Source organism: Alternaria postmessia, assembly GCF_024291825.1.
Source record: "Alternaria postmessia strain BMP 2775 chromosome Unknown scaffold_5, whole genome shotgun sequence".
NCBI classification, from domain to species: domain Eukaryota; kingdom Fungi; phylum Ascomycota; class Dothideomycetes; order Pleosporales; family Pleosporaceae; genus Alternaria; species Alternaria postmessia.
The window spans coordinates 116,092-141,617 of NW_026260078.1; the positions used below are offsets into that span (position 1 = coordinate 116,092).

Below are 25,526 nucleotides of genomic sequence, written 5' to 3' on the forward strand. Positions count from 1 at the left end.
ATGTTTGTCGTAGTCTGACATATCCTAAGCTAGGCACTCTTTATTCGCACGAACCTCCTTTTGACATGTTAGTGTCCTCACTTTTCGTTTGCAGAGACTTTCGCTTACATAGTTCTGACGCTCACCCTGCACATACCTGTCCAGGCCTCTCTCCTCACACAAGCATGCCTGGTACATCTTCCACCTTTCTTGGCATTCTCCACATATAGCTGGAGTGTTTATCTTGCATCCTCCTCTGTTCCACCTTCCTCGACTTGTGTGTCACCTGTTCACCTTGACATCGTCGTCAGCACCTTCAATCTCCGCTACATTCTCACTTGCAGCATCCAACACGAGAGCCAACTCTTCTGCTTCTTTCTCAGCAGCTGCGTCGTAGTATGTAGAAGAGTCGAGTGTATCTGAAACCTCCTTTACGAGGGCACGCTTATCGTGTATGGCGTTAGGAGACGAAGAGCCGATACCGCCGCCTGGGAGGTTGTTATCGGGAGGCATGTTATCTAACATCATGCCAGATCTGAATACAGGAGTTGAAGGAAGGGGAAGAAGTGAGGAAGAAACATGGACTGGAACGGACGCTACTAGAGCGCTGAGGGTCGTGGCTAGAAGGGTCGTGGATTTCATGATTATGAGTTCGTCGATGTGATGAAGTTGATTATGTAGATGCGTGGGTGTGGCTACGAGTCTAAAGAACGAGGGAGGAAAGTGCGAAGTGGAAAGAGTGGTATTTATGCTCAGATGTCAGCTCTTATCATTCACACGAACAGTTGTCATGTTCAAATCTCATCGACAACTTGGACATCACATCCGCTTCTATTCCCATACACACACACCCTCTTCTCATGTACGTACCTCTAAAGTGCTCTTGCCCATCACATTTTCTTGTTCCTCTCCCTGAATTTCCTCACACTATTTCCAACCCCAAACCCATCCTTCAACAGCCCACCCACATCCTCCAACCCGAGCCCCGCTGTTTCAGGATAAATCCTCCAAATCACAATTTCAGCAATCATACAAACCCCTGCATAGAGGGCGAATGTGCCGACTGGAGTGAAGACGTTCATCATGGGCAGAAACGTGATCCCGATAAAAGTGTTGGATCCCCAGTTTGTAGCCGTAGACATTGCAGAACCCAAAGATCGAACCGAGAGAGGGAAAAGCTCTGACTGCTGCCAGGGGACATTTCCCATACCTATAGCATAGCCAGCGACGTAGGTTATCATTGAAAAAAGGATAATGAGAGGCCAAATCTTGTTGTTTCCAGCAATGGCCGTGGCAGACGCTTCTTCAGTGGGAAGGTTGATAAAGAGAAATGCGATGGCGCAGAGGGCAAGACCGATGATCATAATGGGTATGGACCAGAGGAGGATACGACGGCGCCCAATGCGGTCGATATAATGGAATGCCACCAGTGTGAAGAGAAAATTTGTTATGGCGATGGAGAGCGAGGTGAGCGTTGGGGATTCGAAACCGACGAGCCGGAAGATTGTGGCGGAGAAGTACATTAAGGAGTTCTGATGCCATGTTAGCAGTCATCAAAGAATGATCTGTTGGCGAGGGTACACATGTACACCGTTAGAGAACCCGAGAAGAAGAGACTTACAAATCCACATAGTTGCTGAAAGGCCTGTAACATACATGCGATAATCAGCGCTCTACGATTGCCCCCAATCGCAACTAGCTGGGAGAAGTTGTCCTGAATCCTGTCCATTTTGGCTCTCCAAGCACTCTTAGCCATATCATGAGTACCTCGCAATCCCGCAGCATCCTCTTCCTCTTCAATCTCCTTCTCCACACGCCTCAGTACGGCATTGACCAACTTTGTCCCATTTTCGTCGGTTTTGTACACTCTGCCCAGCACCTTCCTCGCTTGTTGAATTTGTCCAGCCTTGACAAGATATCGTGGTGTCTCAGGGAGGAGGAACAGCATGACGAATTGTATGGCAGCTGGTAAGGACCCCAGACCAACCATCCATCTCCAGCCATGCAGTTTCTCCGAGAAAAGCCACCCAACGATATAAGCAACAACCTGACCTCCAGTAATGAAAAGACTGCTCACCACTACCAGTCGCCCCCTGAAAGGACTGGGACTCAGCTCAGAAATATACAAAGGTACAACGAACGACGCGCTTCCGACTGCCGCGCCGACGATGGACCGACCTGCGATCATACCTCCAACAGTGCTTGTCCATGCCTGCAACAGTGCACCAAGTATGAAGAGTATATCCGCGACGAGGATCACAGTTTTACGACCGTATGTATCAGCGAGAATACCCGTTAAAGGCGACGCCAGAAGCGCAAAGAACGAGGTGCAAGACGTGATCAAGCTCTTGTCGAGGGTGGTAAGAGGTCGAGAGGAGAGGTCGGTATTTATAGATATGAGCGTGGAGGAGATTACACCAGTGCTGCGACCTTGTCAGTATGTGTTTGCTTCCACCGGTGTAGATGCCCTGAAACATGGCACAAAGAATCGCAACCATGCATGGATACATACTCATATCCAAACAGCAGCCCAGAAACCCCAGCACATATAGTCAGACACCATATAAATAGCCCTGGAGATAAGAGTGCACTCTCGTCGACCTCATCCTCTCCTATACTCTCATTGTCGTCTTCATCGTAGCGGTCGCGTACATCATGCGGAACGCCGCGGTCGTTGGAAATCAGGGGCTCTGCGGCAGCGTCACTCATGCTGTGTAGTTCCAAGTCTTCATCTGAAGTCGGCATACAGTATACACAGACATAAGAAGCGTGTACGGAAGGGGAAGCTGGCAGTAGCTGTCTTCTGGGGTAGTGTCGGAATGGCTGCGGGAGCGCGGAATGCTGGCTGCACGCTAGCAGGTGGGTCAGATCTGTGCCTGGTGATCCATGTCACCTGCATAATAAGCAGGGGTGGGTCTTCACTGGCACGAGAACATGAACTTGGATTTTGAACTTGATAGTATTGATAGTGGTAGAGAAGCATGCGCTCACATGAACGTGCTCTTCTTGCTTGTAGTTTTCCACTTGCCCCCTTCAACGCTTGCTCGTGGTCAGAGAACGCCAAAGCAATTCTCATGACTTGCTCCTCCGTGGCACGTTGCGATCGCGTGTAGCATAGCGAACGTGGCAGCTCCTTCCCTCCCTTGTCGTATCTTGCATGTCCATGACTCAATGGTCCATACCGTAATCCCTTATGCACCTATCATGCCCAGCCAACGCCTGTCGCTATGCCTCAAGCCACTCATCATGGTGACTAATCAACCCATCCACGCTAAGCGCATAGCAAAATCTGGTAAACAGACACGGAGAGCATGTCGCGAAACTTAGGAAGCAGGCCGCTGCGGACACCGCTCATCTGCGGCCAGCTTACTTTGAAGGCTCTCATTTAGGTTCGTTGCTGCCGTCCGGTGCATGGTTAGCGGGACCAGTGGGCGGAGCCTGGGGACCCGTCGAGTGCTGTTGCATCATAGGCTGCGAGTAGCTTCCACTGGGTGTACCACGATGTTGCTGGGGAAACTGGTGATGCTGCTGCGGTGAGCCATAGTGGCCGCCCTGGTATGGCTGTGGGAAAGGTCCTCGCATTGGAGTCACTGGAGTGATGTTAGTCATGTCGGATCAGTCACTGACGTGCTACCTACTGTTTGCTGGCTGCATTTGGTACATCTGAGGAGCTGGTGCACCAGGTTGCATATACATCATGGGCGGTTGTTGGTGGTGTCCTTGTTGTGATCCTTGATGGCTCATCATTGGCGCACCCGGCCTAGGGCTAGGAAATCCGCTAGCGCCAGGACCAGGCATGTGAGCACCGTATTGGGGGTACGCAGGAGCGGGAGCGGGAGAGTACATCTGCATCTGCGGATTGCCAGGCATTCCCATGAAAGGTCCGTTTGACGGCTGTTGTGTCATCATTTGGCCACCCATCGCCGGCCCTGGGCCATTCATGAACTGGCCGCCTTGTGGGTTCCGCATGGTGGCGTGCTGCATGCCGGGACTCATACCATACTGTGGGACTTGCTGAGGATAGCCTGGCATCGGTTGTGGCTGCGCGCCATACATGTATGGCGCCATAGGGCGTGGTGAAGGTTGAACCGATGACGTCGAATGCGAATACTGCATGTGTTGACCCCCGAAATGATGCTGGTCCTGGCCAAGATGCGGCTGTATTGGTGGTCCGCGAGGCGTGTGTTGAGCTGCCGGCCCTTGTGCCATACCTTGGGCCCCCTGAAGATGAGGTGGTAATTGATGCTGATGAGGCATAGGGCCATTGGTCATAACGTGTTGTGGTACCGACAACGGTGCGGGCGGAGGGGCATGGTCGAACAGCTGCTCGTATCCCTTATGTGTGTTCGAAGAAGGGAAGTCCCAGGTAGGAGGTGTCTTATACGGAGGCGCAATATCGGAGTGATGGGGCTTATCACTCGATTGGGCTTCCTTCTCGAGGCGTCCGATGGCATTGAAGGTTGTCGGTCCATCCAGCGCTTTCACAGTGGGCCGTTGGCCAGTGAAGAAGTTTGTGACAGGAGGCTTACGTACTTCTTGTCTTGAAGAGTTCGGCCTAGGGCTAGAGGTTGCACTGGGAGTTCCGCCAGGCTGGAAGGTACTGGCAGCCGGGTTCGGCTTGAACTCATGAGCGCGAACGTTGAACCTCGTAGATACACTGGAAGAAGGTGTCTGGGCACCGCTCGAAGGCTGCGAAGGACCAGTAGGTGGGATGCGCATGTCCTGAGCTGGTATCGGTTGAGGAACACCGTTATAGGGCACAGCACCTTGCTGCTTGTGCTGCTGGTGGTTCATCTGCAAACGAGTGCTGAGAAGTCCCTGGTTACGAGGAGGAATCTGGTTCATGTTCTGGTGAGAGCCCCGCATACTAGCAGATGTATAGGCTGGCTGCCCTGGTCGGGGACGTTGGTTTTGTTGACGGTCTACGTTGGCGCTAGGAGAGGCTTGAGTGGTTTCAGGCTTCACAACAGAGCGTGCAGCAGCCTTTGGGTCAGCAATACTGCTTGATGCTTTCGGAGATGTAGTCTTCATCTCTTGAGCTTGTCGGTTGGCCTTGTCAACGATGGCTTGCTGCTTCGTCTCGTCCTTAGCGAGTATGGGCACAAGATCTGACGGTACAGGCGTGCTCAACTTGAAATTGAGCGCAAACTTCTTGAGATCGTTAAGCTTTACAGCCTTGTTCTCTCGAGCAAACTGCCTCTGGCGGTCGGAAATGCGTAATTTTTCAGCAGCCGAAAATTGCTTGAACGAATCGAGAAGATCGTGCTCAACGTTTGTAGTGGCATCATGTGGCCGTCCAGCTTTCCTAGGAGGGATGGCAGCGACGCCCGACTTGATCATATTAGTTGGCTTCTGCAATTGCTCCGTGATAGCCTTGTGCGCATCAGTGGGTTTTGATGGCGCCTTGGAAGCATCATTAACGGCTTCCGGGACTTTCGTAGGCTCAGGTGTACCAGCTGCTGGCTTTGCGGGACTTGCAGCACGTTGTGTCGACTGCGAGACAGGTCGTGCAACAGAGGATGAGATTATCGCAGGGTCTACTGGCGCGCCAGGCACTGTCGCTTCAGGGGCGGGGGCACGTCGTGCGGGTGGGGTGTATCGGTTGGACTGGCCGCTTGACAAATTTGGGAAGTCTCGTCGTACTCCACTGTATTTGTCCTCTTCGTCGCCGTTGTCGTCGGCCGCAGTGTATCCTCCTCGCTCTTCGCGAACATGTGAGTTGGTTGCGCTACTGCCCTCAATCTCTCGAGCGATCTTCTCAGCGCGGGCGGCCCGTTCCGCATACTGTGGGTCGTTCTTGTTAATTGTAGTCGTGTACAGGTTTTCGTCGTAGTTGCTCTTCACGCCGAACATGCGCTCATTAGTGGCGAACTGATCCCAATCGCCGGTCCGTCCAGTGGATTCAAGAGTCATGTTGGGATCTACCTCGGACGGTTCCCATTTCTGGAGGTTGCGCTCGCGGAGCTCGAGCTTGCCAGAAATGTCGGTGTCAGTGCGGAAGCCAGAAGCGCCTTCTTTGTTAGTCGTGGCATGCGGATTGGTTTTGGATTCTGGCACTTACCATTTGGGCCCTTCAGTTGGGACTTGTCGAGAACCACGTTGTTGACATTGAAATCAGCCACGTCGCTCATGTCAAATGACATTACGTGGTAGTCCCCTGAGCCAACGTAGTCGTCGGATGACTGGCTGGCACCGTTGGTCTGAGCGTTGCTCGCGGGCAAGAGCTTCTTGACCATCTTGAAGACATATCGTAACTCGCTAGGATCTAGTGAGGTGCCTGAGAGCACACCGGAGTACTTGTCGCCATTCTTAAGTGTGATGATGCCCGGGAGCCCCTGTTTGTGATGGTCAGTCTTGCGCACTCGTGCTGCATCGAGAGCCAGCTGGCACTTACAGTGAGGTTGGCCAGCAGATACATCATGCGGTCGCTGAGGTGCCTCATGGCGGAAGCGTTGTCGGCGGAGGCAGCCGTCGAGCTCTGTGGGGGCTTAGGTGAGTTGACAGCACCGTTGGGGGTGGGAGAGTGAGTCGGGCGCTGGGTGATGGGATTGGTGCCCTGGGTCCATGCCGATTTGGCGGGAGGTTTTCTGCAAGTCGCCAAGTCAGCATTGGGCCAGGTGCAGGTGGATGGAGTGGTGTGGAAGAAAGAACATGGTGATGTAAGGCAATTGAGCACAATGCACGAGGAGGGAGCCGTCTAGTGGACAGGGTAGTCGCACCGTGACTCCATGTGACCGACGGCACGTCACACGAGAATATGCCGCATTGTGGAAGCACTCGAGGCATGCAAGCAGGCTCTTGGACAAGGAGCAAGCGGGGCAAGAAGGCAGGGGAAATGTTCATGTGGAAGGTGTAAGGAGCATGAGCTTACTTGTGACCGCCGTCGATGGGGCTTCCGGGCTTTCGCTGTGCGTCGATGCCTTTGGCCGCAGTGCTCATCTTCAGTTGCCTGGCGGAATTGGAGGCGGGGTTTAGAGCATTGGAGGAGGTATTGGGAGTCGCAGCGGCAGCGGACATGGATGGGGAGAGGGAAGCGCGGGCGAGCTCAGTAGCGTGGGTCGGTGGTTCGGTTTGTGGTTGCGGGAGAAGGAGCGATGGGCGGGGGAGGAAGGAGCTCCAACTCTAGGGTGAGAGTAGCGCAAGACGCTCAATGCGGCAGCAGGCGCAGAGTCGACGAGCTTTTGAAGGGGGCAGCCGGACGGCGGAGTTGCGGTGGTGACTTGGTATAGGAGGCTGTGCCCGAACAGCAGCCAGAGGTCGAGAGTGAGGTGCAACGCCAAGCGGATCGCCTGGATGAAACACAAGTGCAAGGTGCGGGAACTAGGCCAGCCTCAGGCAGTAGCCGTGAATGCTCGGTTGACGGCACGAGAGCGCAACGGTCAGGCAGGCCGCAGGATGGCGCGCGAGATGAATAGAGGAGACGGTGGGAGCGAGACAGCCGGGCCAGTCGAGCAGACGACAGCGGTGACAATTGATCGTGGCCTGTTCAGGGCTGCGCTCGTCGCCAAGAGCGTCGTTGTCGTAGGCTAGACGTCGCGCCTCACTCTGCTCTGTACATGCTTTTGGCGTCCGAGGCGCGCCCACGTCGAGCAGAAGACGCAGAGAGGGCATCTACAATTACGGGGCAACACCTGTTCGTTGCGCTCCAAGCATACTAGAGGTGCATGCACACAATGGTTACCCCAGTCAACCACGCACCCAGCAGCAGCTTGATCGAGTAGCGCGAAGATAGGCCGGACGCCGGCCGTAGTCTGCGCTGGTCTGCAGCTGCCGTGGTGGCTACATGGCAGACTCATGTCAGAAGCGTATGCTGGGCGACGGAGCATGACATGTTCCATGGTAGGCTACTCGCCCTTAGCCACACATGCCCAAGACGCAGACGGCCAACACCAAAGCCACGCTGCACCATTTCCCACAACAAACCTCTTGTCGCCGCCCATGACGTAGAGACGTTTGGCACATGGAATAAACAATTCTACGAGGTTGGAGGTGAGACTGCTCCACGTGCCGCCCAGCCACTCTCGTGTTAGCTCGCCCCAGACATCTCAGACGTCGGTGCACCCAACGTGGTCGCCAACACTGCTGCCCGGGATAGAGTGTCGTCGTGCCTTCGCGCTTCCAGTCCGGCCCTTCACTCTGCTGTTGACGCCGCACACCTGCGCCACACCAACCCGGCAACATGACAGAGGAGTCGTCTTCTGTCCGCTCGTCTCAGGGGTCTTCACGCCGTGCGCCCAAGAATGTACGTGCAGCAACATGGGCTCTCCCTCGCTCTCTCTCTCTCCGCGCCCAACACCAAACAACAGCCACTGACCACAGATGAAATGCAGCCCCAGCAGCAGCTCTCGCAGATAGAAAAGTCCGTCACACATCTGCTCGTCGCCACAAAGCAGCTCCTCGGTCCGTCCACGGCGCATGCAGCCCCGCATACAACACCTGCTAACACGCTGCAGAGACGTTGACGCTATGGTCGCGCGGGACAGCCACCGAGAGCGAGGTCTCTGACGTCTACGTGCGTCTGGGCTATGAGTTCAACATCGCGTCACGCGCCTTCAACGCAATCGGCGTCGATACCAACGACCTCGGAAACGTCCCCGAGTTACTGCGTGGCATACTAGAGGAGACGCTGAGCCAGGAAGCATCGCAAGCCAGCCTCGACAATTTCCTCCCGCGGATACGAGACATCATAATAAACCTGCTCCACGGCCTGAAGAAGAAGCAACAGCGGTTACGGCAGCGCACAGGAAGAGATGGCTCTCTCAACGGTGGTGGTAGCCCGCGCCAGGGCAGCGTTGGGAGCAGTGGTGAGGTTGAGGAACATCAACAGCCAAGATCAGCAAGCCAAAGGCTCCCCTCGAGAGGTGACAGCCCAGCGTTTGGGGGCCCCGATCTTCCACCACGTTCATCTTCGGTAGCTGGAGGGCGGGCCTCTCCAAGCAAGTACGATGCTCTCCCTTCGAACCCGAAAGCGAACCGCTCGACCGCCGCAAGCCAGCTCTCCACAGACTCGTCCATATCGAGCAGCACTGCTCAGCAGACGCCTGTCGTTGCTCCGTATCCAGCAGACGATGCCATGCCCAAGACACCCGACCCCCCGCGACCCAACTACCCCGTCGACTTCCCTCCACCTCCACCCCCACCGAAACAGGAAGATGCGCTGGCAGCATTGCAAAGAGGTGGTGAGCTTGAACGCAGGGCTTCACGCCGATTTTCAGCATACCAGATCCAGAAGCATCTTGGAACAAATGGCATTCCACTTCCACCAGTGCAGAATTCGCCCATACCGAATAGGGGACGGGATGTACGCGAATCCATGAATGCAGTTCGAACGAGAGCATCCATGATGCACAACCGCCAGCGGTCGAATCAGAGTTTAACGCAACAGAGACCCGCTGTGGAAACCAAGTTTTCTTTCGATCAGCCCAACGAAAGACGCATATCCGAGGAAAGTTCTCAGAGCACCGCACCGAGCATTCTACCACCTAGAGAGAATGGGCCCGAAGACAGTCCCGTTCAAAAGACACCAGACGACAAGCTCGCACAGCCACGATTCCCGGAAAGCGACCAGCTTTCACTAGGTGCTACTTTGAACGGTCCATTATCAGAGCCGGCTGAGCTTGGATCTGCATCGCCAGTGAAAGAAGAACCATCCAGACCTACAGCCAGCCGCAACAGCTCTTACAGAGCCAAGACACCATCTCCACAACCTTCACAGTTCATCCCGGAGCAATCGCCTCAGCAAGGAAAAGAGCTTACCTTGTTCCTTCAATATAAAAGCAAAATCAAAAAATATGTCTTCACAGACGGTGCTGAGCTCTCCTCCGCTCGGCTACAGCTTGCTTTCATCGAGAAGTTTGCCTGGGATACCCACCGTTACGGCGATCTGCCCGAGATCCACATCCAGGATCCTGTTTCTGGCGTACGGTACGAGCTCGAGGATATCCACGACATCAAAGATCGATCTGTGCTCGTCCTAAACGTAGAACAACTCGACGAAGTAAAAAGTCACATCGACGATAAGTTTGGCGGACTCAGCAAACTTGTCGAGAGCATAAAGACAGTAGTCGAAGATCAGCAGGCAACCATACAACGAGTGGCCGAACGTCAACAACAAACAACGAAGGAGATCGCTGGGATTTCCGCGGCGCCTCTCTCTTCAGCTCGCAACTCCGCACTACTTCCTTCTCGCCCTATTGCAATAGGCGCGCCTTCCCCTGACAATGTTACTTCGGCCACCCAACTTAGCGAGGTCCAGTCGCTGCGTCGTGATCTGGCAGTCGTCCGACAGACCTATTCATCATTTGTGTCGGACATACAGGCTAGCATGTCAACGATACGCACAAAAGCCAGTGCTGTCAAATCGACTGCTATAAAGGCTGCCTTGCCCTCGCTTGATGGAGACAGCGGTCGCGCTTACATCAACACCGGGAAGAAGGCCCTGCAGGACGACTCAGAGAAGATTGTTAACAGGGTGGACGACCTGCAGGATCTTGTTGAGGATCTCAGAAAGGACGTGGTCCTACGTGGTGTGCGACCTCTTCCCCGTCAGCTGGAGACTACTGCGAAGGATCTTTCGACTGCTACTGCAGAGCTCAAGAAATTGCAGGATCTCCTCGCTAAAGAGAAGCCCCTCTGGACCAAGATCTGGGAACAGGAATTACAGACTGTATGCGAAGAGCGAGACATGCTCACCATGCAGGAAGAATTGGCGGCCGATTTGCAGGACGATCTCGAAAAAGCAGCACAGACACTTGAACTGGTTGAGCAGGCGACCAAACAGCAGAATCTTGAAAGTGAGAAAGAGGCTGGAAAGGGGATGCGCTCCGCTAGTGGCCGCAACATGCTCAATGCGGTTGCTCTTGACAAAGCCGTGGATCCACGTCAGGCTCGAGATGGTGTGCTTGGCGAAGTCAAAGCCCTGCAGCCGAACCACGAAGGCAGGCTTGAGGCCATTGAGCGGGCTGAGAAGGCGCGACAGCGTGATCTTGAGACTAGGAACGATGATGAGTTCAAGCGCGAGCTTGGAAACTTTGTCGAGGAGGGCAAGCTCAAGAAGAGTGGCGGCGTCGAGGAGGCAGAGCGCCTCCGCAAAGCGAAAGACGAGCGCGCGCGAAAGGAGAACTTTGAGCGGGAAGCTGCAAGACAACGAGCCAAAGCGGAGAAACAGCAGAGAGAGGCTGAAGCCGCTGCCGCTGCCGCCGCCGCGGCAGCGACCAACGGCGACGGTACTGAAGGCCAGAATGGAGAGGCTGAAGCCTCAGCAGAAAACCCAGAGGAGGCCAAGGCAGATGAAGGTGGTGCTGCCTAGACACCTGCCATCTATTCTTAGCCTTCCCTTTTGTGTTTGAGCTGATCTTTCGTCTTAGATCTTCTCAAAAGACAGTTCACAGTCCGTCCTTGGGTTAAGACCGCCGGTGTTCCCTTGTCGATGCAGACCAAACTTGCAGCGGCAACGGGGTTGGATCTAACAACAGCGACGACGACGTCTACAATTACGGAGAGTGACAGCCCTCTTACTTCAACCATTAGAGTGGTCAACAACGATGCACGAGCCGATGAAACCCCTTCAATATCCGAGACAGACCATGTCCCGACGTCTACGCTACTAAGCAATACGTCTGGGACCCATCGCAATATACCAATAGCTATCACATCACCATTCACATCGTGTGATACGGATACGTCCTCCCCTATCCACTCTTCGGTCTTTGGGCCACGACTCTCAATCTCACGAGGTGGAACGCCCAGAACCTTTCAGTCGCACCGAACACCTAAAACTTCCCACAGCTTTGGTGATCGAGGAAAGCTCAGCCTAGATGCATCGTCGCCTCGCTCACGCGGCATGACCTTCCCACACGTTTCTTCCAGGGTGATCAAATCTGGCTCGCATAAGACGTTAGACGCCAATCCGCATACGCCTGAAAACAGCAGTACAGACAGTCTTCAGGAGAGTGGCAGCGATAGAGATAGAGATGCAGATAGCGTACTTTCATTTACCCCCAGTATGGGTGGGAAGAACCTTGCGAATTGGTTTTCAGGGTTATTGGGAAGATCGTGAGCAATGTGCTCTACGTCTTCATGAAGGAGCGTACAAACCGGCAGGTCTTATCTCATTGGGAGTCCATGGGATCTGTAATATGTAATTATTGATGGTAGCATTGGTAAGGCGTTTGTGTCGTGGTACGAGATTATGCATAGCGATAGTGGCGTTGGGTATATTAGTGTGAGGGATGCTGAGATGCTGGAACGTTGAGATGTTGGTACCCAGCATCATGGTAATGCAATGGATCACGTATCATCTCGCCTGAAATCTTGTTCTTCGTGCGTACATAAGTACATCAAGTCGCCAGCCACTCTCACCGTGATTACTATCATGGGCAGTCCTGCTAGTTATCTCTGACAGTACACAGCAAGTCAGATGTATACAATAACGCTTGGTCATTTGCACAGTCTTACATAGACAGCGAGGATCTTCAGGGTGCATTTGATGAGAGAAAGATTGCAGAATTTCGCGAGAAGCTCGAGGCGGCTGAAGAAGAGAGTTCAAAGAAGAAGAACGGTAGGCTGGTGTTGAAGGGTGGGAAGTCCGTGAAGATTTACGACTAGTGGTTCGCAACTCTTAAGACGTGAGGGAGTGAATCGCAATGCATCGTCATAAAGGAGAGCGATCACGCCCTAACAAAGCTTCGAAGCGCTAAATGCTTGTTCTCCAATTGTGATATGAAGTCCTTATTCAAATCTAGTGTGTCAGGAGATATGCTGGTTCATCTATCTGCATGGACATTTTGCTGCGGGAGCTTTCTTAGATCATAAAAAGGTAGGAAATGGTTCCATCACCGCTATCATATGACCTCAGTGTCAATTTTGGGAACATACAAGGCACTTGTTCACCGAAGCAAAGGAAGGTACAAATCGGTCAGTGCATTCGGACACATCGGCATCATCTCATTGCAAAGATCTCAGAGTTCTAGATTTCGAAAGTCGTTCCTGGACTAGAAGTGGAGTGGGTAGCAAGGTAAGATCTTTCAGTTGACGATAGTAAAATTTCTGACCAGACATGCAGTTCGCAAAAATATGCGTGGCCAGGTTTTTTCTCTTTCAAGTGGGAGAAGTCGAACACACGGCTGTTACGAGCGAGGACGGGGAAGAGGGTATAGAGTGGACGAGAGAGCTTCGGTGTGGGAATGAGAATGTGTTTTAGGATCGCGGAAGTGGAGTTGGGCGTTGCGCAGGTGAGGGGGAGAATGAAGTGCTGATGGGGCATCAAGGTTGTAGTTCGTGAGTGAGGGTTGGGTTTGAGGTTGAGGAGGGATCAAGGCGTGGTGTGTGGTGGTAGCAGAAGATGGATACAAGAGGAGAGTTAGAGAAGATGTGAGTGAAAATGAGTATGAATTTGTAATGATCTAGAGTTGATACCGTGAGAGACTGCGAGCCTTTTTCTGAATCCATGCCTCTTCCACTGTACGTATCCAGTCGGTATTTAGTCGTGCCGGAAAAGCTGATTGAACGCTGTTCGTTTTAGTAGCGAAGCGAGAAATGATTGCCTACTGTTGTCGTGAAACCACCAGTAGCAAAAATTCAAGTACCCGGTGTCAGCTGATGGCAAGAGTCTTTGAGATAGCTCTATGCCGACTCACAGTAGACCCATAAAACACAAACATCACCCCTCTTGTCAGCCTAGGTGTACAAGCCACACTAGTTTCCAGGAGCCACCGCACGCCAATCAGTGTGAGCTGACGACGTGACTCGGGGAGGTAAGAGTAGGGTTTTGGCTCCCGGTTTTTTTTTTACGGGGAAACAGCCGAAGCCAAAAACCCCGCGCGAGACAAAACATGTACACAGTAAGCAAACGGCCCCAAGGACTTACTTCATATGCTACGTCGGCGGGATCTCTGAAGTGTCGGAACCCCTCGCAAGTGTCGCAGACTAGGCTCCTTATTCTCTTCACCACCGACTCGGCAGAACTCGCTTGATAACTTCGTGGCCGTGGGCCCGAGTTGAGGCAAAGTCGTCAAGGTTATCTTGCTCGCGCAGTCGGGGCGTTCAGAGAAGTTCGTATCCGAGCTCGGAGGGGAAGGAAGGCCCAAATCTCGACGTTTGGCTTGCTTATGCGGAGGGGCTCCTGTATATTCCGTTTAGCATATGAAGGGAGTTTGAGATTTGTGATTAAAGATGCTTAGGGCAGATATCGTTTATTCAAACGAACCATCTACGCTGTCTTCCGAATCGCTTTCTCGAGAGATTTGGCTCGGACGATGATTCTCCGGAGGCTCGACGTTCTGGAGCCAGTTTTCCACGTTATCGCAAGATGTAACGCCTTGTCCGTCCTGGTCGTCATCATCGTCGTTGCCGAAATCCTCCTCCATCCACTCAGCCGCTCCGGACATGGCAAGGACACGTTGAAGGTGCCACTGCAATGTCAAGAGGCCTGTATCTGGGAGAGGTCGCTGGACTGGATCATCGGTCGACATTGTAAATCTAGTTCCGCTGACTAGTGGAATGCGGATAGTGTCGTCGTTGGGATCAATCCGATCGAGTGGGCCGTAACCCCTGCCAGCCGAAAGTCGGTTGGCCGAAGACAAAGGTTCATCCATGATGTTCACCTCATCCTGGCGTTTGCGCCCTTCAACAACAAGCCAGTGAAACTCGAGTTCGAGTTTTGTCTTATCGTCTGACAGTTGTATCGGTCGGAGCGCAAATCGAGCAGCGGAGTGATACCGGTGCAGGAGGGCCGAGAGGGAGATCATGTTCTCCACTGTCTCCGTTCCTCGATTTGGATTATTAGCGTCCACAAACAACTTACTACGCCAACTCTCCACTAGTTCTGCATTCCAGAACATCTTCAGAGTGTCCCAGAATCTCACCACTCGCTCCTCATTCTGGCCTCCAAGACCGCACCATGGGTAAATATGGGCGGCGTCGATTTCCGCCATCCTCGAGACCGCGCAAAGGTATCCATCCCGCTTCTTACAGTTTGACCGAACGCCATCGTGTCGGCCAACACTGTATTCTGGGCCACCAATTATATGTCCGGATCGAGTTCGCTTAGATCCGGCTAGTATATTGGCATTGAGAAGGCGAGATTTCGAGGGTGGTTGGTTGGAGACTGTCTTGGATTGCGAGTGTGTCGACGTTGCACTTGCTGCTGTCGGGTCTTTCCTGGGTTGTTTCTGAGACCAGAGTAGAATTGTGTCCAACGCATTTCTTTCTGTGACGGGGCCATAATCGCGGTCTGCGAATAATTGCCTGATCCGATGGCTCTGAACCACCTCCCGGATTACTTCGATATCGGCGATCTGGAGAAACGCCCAGGTAATCGAAGGAAATACCGGTTGGGGGTGGAGTGATTGGAGTTTCAGAAAGAGTTGCCGGCGCTCAGCGGAGCGCTCTGTGAAGCGTTGGCCATCCTCCTCCGGCCTCACGTTGGTCCAACCTTGGGCGACAGTATCCATGGGGTCGTTTGCTTGTGTGTACCTGTTTTGGGTGATCGCACAGCTTTCATAAAAATGTTATTAATAGGGGAGTAAAACTTACTAGCTGTGGTGGATAAAGAAGAAGTGTGGAAGAGTGCGTTGTGATCTTTCTATACTAGACAGTTGCCTACGCAACCATGGTTCGAGAAGGACCTAAGAAAACATGGCGAATAGGAAAGGAGCTTCCAGAACAGAACGAAGAAGTGACCACTATTATACCGTGGTCCAGGAAAGAGCTCGCGAGACAAAAAGACCAGTGCGCAGACCACTTGATGTGCTTGACCACATACCCGTTACTGGATTAGAGATCATGCGACTACCACCAGGCGATGTTATTGTCTAAAGTGGACAGGTTGTGCCCGCGCTCTTGCTAATAAGGTTGTGTTCATAGTCCAAAAAAAAAGGGGGGCGTCTATATCTACGACATCTGCACCTGATGCTATCCATTTGTGTTATAACCCTACCAGCTACCTAGGTATGCATTATGCTCAACCCCGCAGTCACTCAAACCACGGAGTATTGGTCCTGATGTCATTGGGGGCCACAGCTAAGGCATCTTTGGATTTAGCCTTGCAATTATATCGATTTTAAAGTTCCAAGGTTGTTTTCGTTCCTGCATGTCTCCAACGAGGACGTGAGGAGATGCTTGTCGGTCGCGAGCCGCTTGTCATCTACAGTAGACGGCACACCATTAGCGTTACATTGATCAGGCTGGTCATACATCTTGACCACGGGGCAGTTCCATGGCCTCGGCGCGCATGAGAATGTGTATGTGACCACTCTAAGAGCAGTGAAGTCCAGATTGACTGTAGGAACGCCGATGCTAACGCTCTCGGTACGTGCAAGACTGGGCCTCTGTATGGCTATAGGAATCTACCGAATGCGATACACCATGCCATAGGGTTACGTATCCCTCCGTGAGCCATACATCGAACCTCACTAGTCAGAGAGTGGGTAGGCGTTGTGCGTCGGCCTGTCCCAATGTAGTAATTTACGAACACGAAGAAAAGCGCGCCTTCGTTTGCCTGCTAATACAAACAACTTGGTACAATTAGTTAGCTTTTAGTAAGCTAAGACGAGCAACAAATGTAAATTTTAATAAAGTACCTATTAGAGGAGTACCTCTAGCAAGAGATGTGACGCCTCCGATAGACAAGCAATGCCTATTATGAGGTTTGGACCACGGCCATAGGGGCTTCTTTTGGTCTTACTTAGATACCAATGAACAGCTTCCCGAGGTCAGCCATTACACATTATATGGTAACTAAAAGATTACCAGGTATGTCCTCCAAAGCTTCCACTCGTTATGGATTCTCTGATCAAGTGCGTAATTCTCGCAGCGTACCTAGGTACTGTTTCCGCGCGAAGATTACGAATTTGGCAGGTCGTAGCGTCGCCTACATGTAACTTCCATATATTACGACCTATCCGTGGGTATCGACTAGGGTCTCTTTACTGACTGTGATACGCCAATCTGATAAAAACCCAATACGGTCTTGCAATACGCTCGCACGTGGGAGATGACGATGCCGATGCTACCCACAAAGGTGCCTACGTAGAACGGTAGCTGTTCTACCACAAAAGCTCTTTTGCCCTGCGTGCCTAGGCAGATACCTACATGCACTATGCTACATCCCCAATCCGGCATTTTACTTGTTCTTTCAGCTTGAACTTGCGAGTAGTGGCACACAGGAAGGTTGACGGAGAGGTTGTGTTTTTATCAGCAGGCTGCCCAGGTTACGATGTGCGCCAAAATCATGCCAGCCAAAGGCTTGCCGAGAAGTGCGTGAGATATCGAAAGACACCCAAGCGAAAACAACGAGAAGGTCATCTCACAGCAGAGCAATGGTACGCTCACTCAGCCGGCAAGATACGAGGTGCTCCAGTGCTGTTCTAGTTGCAAGTTACTCGTCGATCACTAGAATAGCCCAGGGTAACATAATTATGCACACGTTGTGCAATACGGCTCAATGCACAACGGAATTTCGGCTCCTTGCGGACCCTCCCTATCGAATCAGAGTCATTGTGCCTCTGCCTGACCCACACAACATAGAATTTCGCCATTACCGCCTACCGTTCCACATTATCCAGTCCAACTTTTCGACTCTTTACGGCTCTTTACGTCACCGTTGGCCCGGCAACGCCCGGTGCAAGGCTAGAACACTAGCGTCTTTCAGAGCTTTCCAGAGTCTATATAAACTGGCCTTCCTCCTGCCCTTCGTTTGTTCGGCAGCTCTCTTTGCCTTTTGGCTTAGATCAAGTGTAGTATCTGTTCTTTTCAGTTTAATCTCTGAAACTGGTCTACGGACCAATTCAAGATTATTCTTATTTTTGAAACCAGCTGGCAAGTCACTGGGCTTGCTCATACTTGTCGGCACAGTGTCGCTCCTATCCGCACTATCGGGAGCTGACGCGAACCTACCTTTTTCATTAAGACTTCTGGCGTAGCCCAGTCGCTTGAGGAAGAAGTTGTGGTTTTGGAGTCTGAACGCTGTTTTCGAATATCAGGCGGCCCTGCGGTGATGTCGGATCTGTGCGTCCGTGGTGGGGCAACGCTGAACGGAACCTTGAGTGCACCACATACGAGGGAAAATCAAACAGGTATAGAAATAAGCAGCCCTACTACCGAGGTAGTCCCTGACAAAGGAACTTAGAAAGCAGATGTAGAAGTCTATAATACTATTAATCTTTATATGTCTACAAATATCCTAATACGCTTTATTGTATCAGGAAAGAGTACTACCTACATATGCTCTAAAGAGATATTTAGATTCTATCTTTGATATAGTGAATGCTTGCCACAAAGCTCTCTTTACTGCACATTACACTTACCACCAATCACCCTGGAAGTACTCACCGACATGCTAGTAGAAAGGCAAGCAAGAGACAGGATAACTAGGTAACGTATTTGCCTACCTACTTGTTGTGGCTCGTGACAAGTGTGCCTATTACCTAGGCACTAGTCGTCTGGATACGAATCGCATACCCAAGATGGATACTATATCTCCATCCATCATCATGTGCAAATGATTGAGAGTGCTGCAAGTAGTACGGGCGTTCAGAGCTCCAGAGGTCCTCTTTTAGCACACCACTGACTAACAGGTTTCTTCTTCGTAGATGACACTGATCAACCACGGAAAGCCCACAACTGCTGGCGCCAATCGTCTAGCACCTGCCTCGTCTACCAGTCATGGGGGTACGTGTGAGTTTCAAGGGATGTTGACCTCTTACTGTCCAAGCATTTACCTGCTACAAGTACTTTCAACGAAATCCTTCTTGCTTTGTTTCATAACCCAAATTCTTCGACTGCAGGAAGGTTTTACTCTCTTGTCTACATAAGCAACATGAAGCGGCCTTGTTAAGATTCAAGTACGCTGTACGGTACCAGCATGTGCAACCCGATGACGGAAAGCCGTATCAAAACGTGCCCGGTCGCAAACTCAAATCAGTCTCATCACTTCAAGCAATCTCATCTTCGACGCAAACCAAGCTCTCCACCTCTCAATTACAAACATACAATCCATCTCTACCATTGTCGTAGCCTTCGGGCCTCTCGCCTCGCAAGTCACAGCCATGATCGCCTTGGGCAACAATGCCAATAACATCTGCAAATTAACAGCCTCGATAGATTCTCCTCGACGAACGTGTTGACAATCAGCAGTAATGTGGATCTACAGTGACAACTCATGCAGTAGCGTTGTCATCCCCAGCTCACCTGTTAATGTATGGAACGGTTTCAATTGCAAGTACTGTCTTTCTACTGACAACTCCAATCGCGGACGCACAGTACGTTTTGCTAATGGTCCTATATACGTAGATATAGTCAGGGGTTACGGAACAGACACATGATGAATTGACAATAATGATGGATCATTCACCCATAAACGTGCTCGCATTAGCCCTCCTTCCAACACGGATTGCGGCGTTCAGCTCACTTGAAAGCGCTAAGCGTGAGCCCCCCGTCTGAAGGCCAGATGGGCATCTTACTAGTCAATTGTTACCCCGAACTACGATAGATACAGTCTCCACACTTGCCTTTCTTTGGATTGTAACTTTCCTTTGACGCAACTGTCTCTAGTGTTGAACCAGACATCATTATCATCATCATTTCGCGATAAAGTACTCAGATACACACAACTACTGCGCAGCACCTAACCATGGTAAAGTTCGCACGGATGTGTGACAGTAGATCTAAAACGCAACTTTGTGCGATTTGTTTGAAATTGCGTTATCCTGACCGGTGTGCTATGATGTAGCGGCATTGAGGAAAATGATGGCAGTGAGGCATTCCGTGGTGCGACTGTAGAAAACGATGGACAAAAGTCTTACTCTTTGATCACAAGCACCAAATGCACAGTAGCAGTAGTCCACTAAAGCAACAACAGAGTCAGTAATTTCGTAGCTGAACGTGATACTGAAACCTCGGTGCTAGATATTCTTCTCTCATGTTATGTTATCGATCACGGTGGCTTATATTTTCTTTTCCTTGAGCAAAAAAGAACCCGGGCAAGGATGGCGCGCATACGCGGGCAAAGGCAGGTCGGCGCAAGTGTCTGAATGGAAACGGGCAGCATTAGGGACAAGAGTCTACTGTACACTCTTAGACCTGTATGTCACTGGAGGAAGATATCTTGTGTATGGACTCTGGGCCGTACGTTTGCGTGATACTGGTCGAGACGACTCTCGACACATTGGTGATAGTGCCTTGCAGTGGAAAAGACAGTACGAAAAAACGGCAGGCTTTGCGAAGCGGAATCAAGTAGGACGTATCTGTGGACTACCCAATCTAGCACCTCGTGTTCAACGTCATAAGCTCAGCAACTGCGTGACTCACTGTCAGTGCTCCGTGAAATAAGTTGACTTCATGAAGCAATCTTAACAAAACAATCGGCTCGTACCATGACTTCAAGATTGCAATGTAGAATTTACCTCGAAACGCACCTTGGGATGTTGACCTCGTCATCGACCCCGCACATTAGCCATTAAGCCGGTGGAAGACCTAGACTCCATCTACTAGAAGCAGTAGAAGTTGTAACATCGTGGATACCTGCACCCCTCATACCCACTATATCTTGGCACTTTAATGCCTTGAACAGCCTGAGGCACGAAAAGAACAGGTGAAGTTGGAATCGCAGATGTGCCTAGGTAGCCGTTGGGATAGCCTGGTAGGGCTGACGTTTCGTTTCAAGCAAGCGATGGTTTCGAATCACGGCACGATCCGCCAATGCAGATTGATGAAGACGGGCCATGTAAGAAGTTTGATAAGAAGGAAAGGCTTAGTATGGGCTGTTGATGCGGGCGACGGGTTTGTAATCCGAGTAGATGGGTATGATGTGATGGGATACGGGCGAGGGAAGGAATGGAGGAGAATGCATGTTTCATGTGGCGCTGCGGGGCAGAAGCGTGTGGCATTCATTCTGAGATGGTATACAGAAGTCGCGAAAACATGCGGCCGCAGCCAGTGGTGCTTGCCTCGAGGACAACGTATAGTAGAGAGCCCGTTCCGCGGATGCTGCTAGGCATATCAACTGGTAGGCGTGAGACTACGATTGTCGTTTCCTTCTCTGGACTTTCTTTTAGCACTTGATCGCGCTCGCACATTTCACAGTTGGGCATTGTGTGCGCCGCTTTGTGTTTGACAACTTTCATGTTCAGCTTCAGCAATATTGCTTCATTTACTTCCCACGCCTCGGCACAAGACAAGCCTCAACAGTGACATTGCGGGCGGGTGGCCAGCCACACGCAACATCGACACAGACGAGAGAAACGAACCGGAAACAGTTGAACGATGGACCTCATTTCCGAGAGATCAGTCGACGTTCGTCGAGAGTCGAGAACATGCTCGTGTCGCTCGTTTCGAGGGCACAAGCTTTTGCAGGGACTAGGCGGGAAAGCTCATCAATCTTACGAGCCGGTCGCCAGTTCCACGTCAGTCCAGCATCGTACATGCTGTGGACACGGTACTGGAATCCCGGCGGTGAGGACCAAAGTCATTGTGTTGAAGGCATTCAGGCAAATGGAAGACTTGCGACAGACTGAGACGGAGGAAGTAGTCGCGATTACTGATTCGAACGCGGTTGTGGCTGTGTATTATGCGGAAATGCACTGACAGCGGTGGCATGTCTCAAGTGCACATGGCATGGGCGTGGCCTTGCTATACGCCGAAGCAGGACAGACGAGCGCGGCCCGCCGAAGAAAGAATGTGTGGCACAGTGGCTTGACGTTTGGCGGACCGTTGAAGTCGATACGACTTGACGAAGGATCGCGATGTCGACTAGAAGCTTCAGAATGCGATAGTCTAGATTGCGCGTCGACGATTCAGGCTCCACGGCGATGAAGTCACATCGGGGCTCTTTGTGCAGAGATGTGAAGCGGCAGGCCCAAGTCGCGCGTCGCACCATGGCCCACGCTTGGACAAAGACGGCCAATACACCATGGAACGCTCCACCGCTCCCTTATCCACGCCTATCGACAAGCGTCTCCGCAAACACGAGAACGCCCTCAACACGAGCTGATGTCGTCTGTGGCACAGTGTCTCTCCTGTCGCACCGTGTGCTGGCAGTGGGGAATGGGCCGAATCTCACTCATGCTCGCGCAAGTCCAATTTTGTCTCGCCCAGCAGCGTAGTCTGCGCTGAATCTCGGCACGGTTGTGTGCTCACCGACAGCGCGCATCTGCCAGGTACCCGCTCCTGTCGATGCTTCTAGCAGGGAGGATCTGCGGCATGGTCGCTTTCTATTTTGGCCAAGCGCCATGAAACGCAATCTATGGCGACGGCCGGCAAGCAGAGAGATGGATTCACAAGGCTATGCGAGGGCCATCCCAGCGCACATGGCCAGCGCGACGGGGGGGCGAGCAGGTAAACCATCGTGACCTCTTTCAGCGGCTTCGTCGGCTGCGAAAACGACGGCAAAATCAAGGCTCACCTCTCAAAGACGACAGCTCGCGACCGGCGTGTTCCCCAGCGGCTGCCATGCATCGAGGTTGCTCGTTGGCCCTCCTGACTGGCTAGCTTCATGCATTCCCCTGAAGTTGTTCCTGGCTAGCGACGCCGCTGACTGGCCCCTGCCGCCGGTTGTTCCTGAACGAAATTAACACCCGCCAGGGGCCGACCATCTTGGGCGCATCTGTGCTGCCGTTAGCAGCCACCCAGGTGCTTAGACCGCTTCCTGCAACTGTCAGCCAGAGCCTTCATATACCGCCCTCCCTCGCTGTGTTTTTTTCTCCTCACCCAAGGCAACTTTTCCTTACCACACTCGCTATACACTGTCTTCGGACATCACATTCTTTGAACATCCAGTCACTCTTTCCTGGATCATCAACGTTTCGCCTGGACCTTTGAATTCCCTCGTCAATACCCATTCAGTTTTAAGAGCTAGGATTTTTTGAACTTTCATCATGATGAAGCTTACCGTTGCCTTCTTGGCCGCTCTCGCTGCCGCCGATGCCGCTGAGGCTCGCAGCCACCGCCAGGCCCGTCGCCAATACGGTGCCACCGACTCCTACGGTGGAGGAAACAGCTACGGCTCCAACAGCTACGGTGGTGGCAACAGCTACGGCTCCAACAACGGCGGATACGGCGCCCAGCCCCCTGCTGGATCCAGCTCTGCCGTGCCCGTTGTCAGCTCTGCTACTCCCATCGTCAGCTCTGCCGTCCCGGTCGTTAGCTCTGCTACTCCCGTAGAGACCCCCGAGGCCTCCACCTCCGCAACCCCCGTTGTCTCCTCGGTCCCCTACGTCCAGACCTCTTCCCCAGCTTTCGAGACTTCCAGCACCCCTGCTGATGCCACCTACACTCCTTCCACCTCTGCCGGTGGCTACGGAGCTGTCCCCCCTGCCGGTGGTGCCAGCTCCAGCTCTCCCGTCCCTGAGGCTGCTACCAGCTCTGCTGCCAGCTCTGGTTACCCAGTTGGCGGCGGCTACGGAGGTGTCCCCTCTTCTGCCGTCCCTGAGGCTGCTACCTCCAGCTCTGCTGTCATCCCCACCATCAGCTCCACCGCTGCTGCCAGCTCCGCCTACGGAACTGGCTACTCCGCCGTTGTCCCCTCCGGTGGTGTCTCCAGCTCTGTCCCCGGTGTCAGCATGTCCTCTGTTGTCCCCTCTGGCGCCAGCTCCAGCTCCGTTCCAGGTGTTAGCATGAGCTCCGCTATCCCCTCCGGCTCTTACCCCGTCGGTGGCGGCTACGGTGGTGTTCCCTCCTCAGTCGTCCCTGAGGCTGCCACCAGCAGCATGGCCGGGACTGGCTACCCTCTCTACCCCACTGGCACTGGATCCCGCCCCGCTGGTGTCTCTTCCACCCCTGTCAGCGACATGGTGACCTCCACCATCTACAGCACTCAGATCTTCACCAAGACTGCCTGCCCCCCTACCGTCACTGACTGCCCGGCTCACTCCACCGCGCTCGTCACCAGCGTTGTTGCCGTCGGCACCACCGTCTGCCCCGAGGGTGAGCTTCCCCAGGCCACCCCCACCGCCGGTGTGACCAGCTCCTACCCCGTCTCTGAGGTCGTCCAGACCTACACCGAGACCCTCGTCTACACTGTCGGTGTTGGCTCGACTGCTCACCCAGTCACCACTGAGGTTACCTCCACCTCCACCTCCACCCAGTACTCCACTGTCGTCATCACTGTCGGCAAGCCCACTCCTACTGGTGAGGTTCCCTCTGAGGCCACTGGCCCCGCTGGCGGCGAGAACTCCTACCCCACTGGCCCTGCTGGTGGCGAGTCTGCCTACCCCGAGGGTGGTGAGGATGTCACTTCCACCATCAAGTCTACCTCCACCTCGACCAAGTACGTCACCGTCAAGCCCACTCCCACTGGTGAGGGCGACGTTCCCGCCGACTCCGAGTCCAACCCCTCTGGACCCGCTGGTGGCAACGGTGCTTACCCCACTGGCCCTGCTGGTGGTGAGAACGCCTACCCTACCGGCCCTGCTGGTGGTAACGCCACTCCTTCCGTCCCTGCTGGAAGCGAGGGTGGTGAGGACTGCGCTGCTCCCGTCACTGTCACCGTAACTGCCAAGGAGACTGTCACTGTTACCAAGGGTGGTGACTACCCTGCTGCTACCCCCGAGACCCCCGCTCCCACTCCTGAGGTTCCCTCTGAGCAGACTGCTTCCTCCGGCATGCCCTCTGTTCCCACTGGCATGTACCCCGTCCCCGGTAACGGCACCAACCCCTACCCTGCTGGCCCAACTGGCTTCAAGACCTCCACCAAGCCTGCTTACCCCACTGGCACAGGTGCCGTTCCCGTTCCCAGCAGCGCCACCTCTGTCCTCCCCAGCTTCTCTTTCGTCTCTGAGGTAGCCACCCCTACCGGCGAGACTGCTATCCCCTCTTCCACCGTCCCTGCCGGTGCTGAGTCCAGCGCTGCCTACCCCGTTGGTGGTGGCTACGGCGGTGCCTCCTCCGCTCCTGCCTCCTCCAAGACCCCTGAGGCTGCCGTCTCTTCCTCCACCGAGGCTTACACTCCTCCTGTCGCCACCCCTACCCCTGACAACAGCTACGGCTCTGGCAGCGGTTACGGTTCCGGCTACGGCACCTACTAAGCGCTGAAGTGCATTTCTTGTAGATGACCTTCGCGTTTGTTTGTGAATATTTGGTAGGATCGCTTGATCCGCATTCTCGCATGTCTTGTCTGTCTACTGTACCAAGTTCCCTCAGGCAGGGGCAGAGCGTTGGGTGGTTTCCTTTGTGATGGATTGTTCACGTAAAATTTTGGATTAGGCAGTTGATATGTACATTGGACAATATATTGACTGTCTACTCTCAAAACCACTCTTCGAGAACGCTATGCTTGTTGGACTGGTATCTGGATCCGGACGGTGCAATGTTTGATGATACTCGACTTTTTCATAGACCTTTCCTTTGTTGTGGTTATCAAATGACCAGGCGTTAACTAGTTTTCTTCAAATTCAATTTCTGCGACTTACTCATGCCTTGCCTTGTCTTCGTGATATTTTCTTGGCCACTTTCGACAACTAGTCTCCCACCCAAGACAAAGCTCGACTCTCCGTTAGCCTGGGGATTCACCGCGATACAAACTTAATCTTCAAGCTCTGTGACCGTACCTGCAT

General features: G+C 52.9%; 5 protein-coding genes across 5 annotated transcripts; 2 read left to right on the top strand and 3 right to left on the bottom strand.

Moving 5' to 3' along the window:
* Positions 1-261: 261 nt before the first annotated feature.
* J4E82_001305 (uncharacterized protein) lies at positions 262-2,688 on the bottom strand (the record flags this gene model as incomplete). The annotated part of the gene is made up of 4 exons (XM_051727620.1): positions 262-497; positions 1,190-1,511; positions 1,601-2,402; positions 2,492-2,688. The coding sequence occupies 4 exons, from the start codon at positions 2,686-2,688 to the stop codon at positions 262-264; spliced, it is 1,557 nt and encodes a 518-aa protein (XP_051592465.1).
* A 672-nt stretch (positions 2,689-3,360) lies between these two features.
* J4E82_001306 (uncharacterized protein) lies at positions 3,361-6,996 on the bottom strand (the record flags this gene model as incomplete). The annotated part of the gene is made up of 5 exons (XM_051727621.1): positions 3,361-3,569; positions 3,618-5,993; positions 6,041-6,314; positions 6,374-6,566; positions 6,851-6,996. The coding sequence occupies 5 exons, from the start codon at positions 6,994-6,996 to the stop codon at positions 3,361-3,363; spliced, it is 3,198 nt and encodes a 1,065-aa protein (XP_051592466.1).
* Positions 6,997-8,158: 1,162 nt separating this feature from the next.
* J4E82_001307 (uncharacterized protein) lies at positions 8,159-11,287 on the top strand (the record flags this gene model as incomplete). The annotated part of the gene is made up of 3 exons (XM_051727622.1): positions 8,159-8,221; positions 8,310-8,379; positions 8,433-11,287. The coding sequence occupies 3 exons, from the start codon at positions 8,159-8,161 to the stop codon at positions 11,285-11,287; spliced, it is 2,988 nt and encodes a 995-aa protein (XP_051592467.1).
* A 2,884-nt stretch (positions 11,288-14,171) lies between these two features.
* J4E82_001308 (uncharacterized protein) lies at positions 14,172-15,431 on the bottom strand (the record flags this gene model as incomplete). Its single annotated transcript, XM_051727623.1, has 1 exon — positions 14,172-15,431. The coding sequence occupies one exon, from the start codon at positions 15,429-15,431 to the stop codon at positions 14,172-14,174; it is 1,260 nt and encodes a 419-aa protein (XP_051592468.1).
* A 7,419-nt stretch (positions 15,432-22,850) lies between these two features.
* Positions 22,851-24,998, top strand: J4E82_001309 (uncharacterized protein; the record flags this gene model as incomplete). Its single annotated transcript, XM_051727624.1, has 1 exon — positions 22,851-24,998. The coding sequence occupies one exon, from the start codon at positions 22,851-22,853 to the stop codon at positions 24,996-24,998; it is 2,148 nt and encodes a 715-aa protein (XP_051592469.1).
* Between the last annotated feature and the right edge of the window lie 528 nt (positions 24,999-25,526).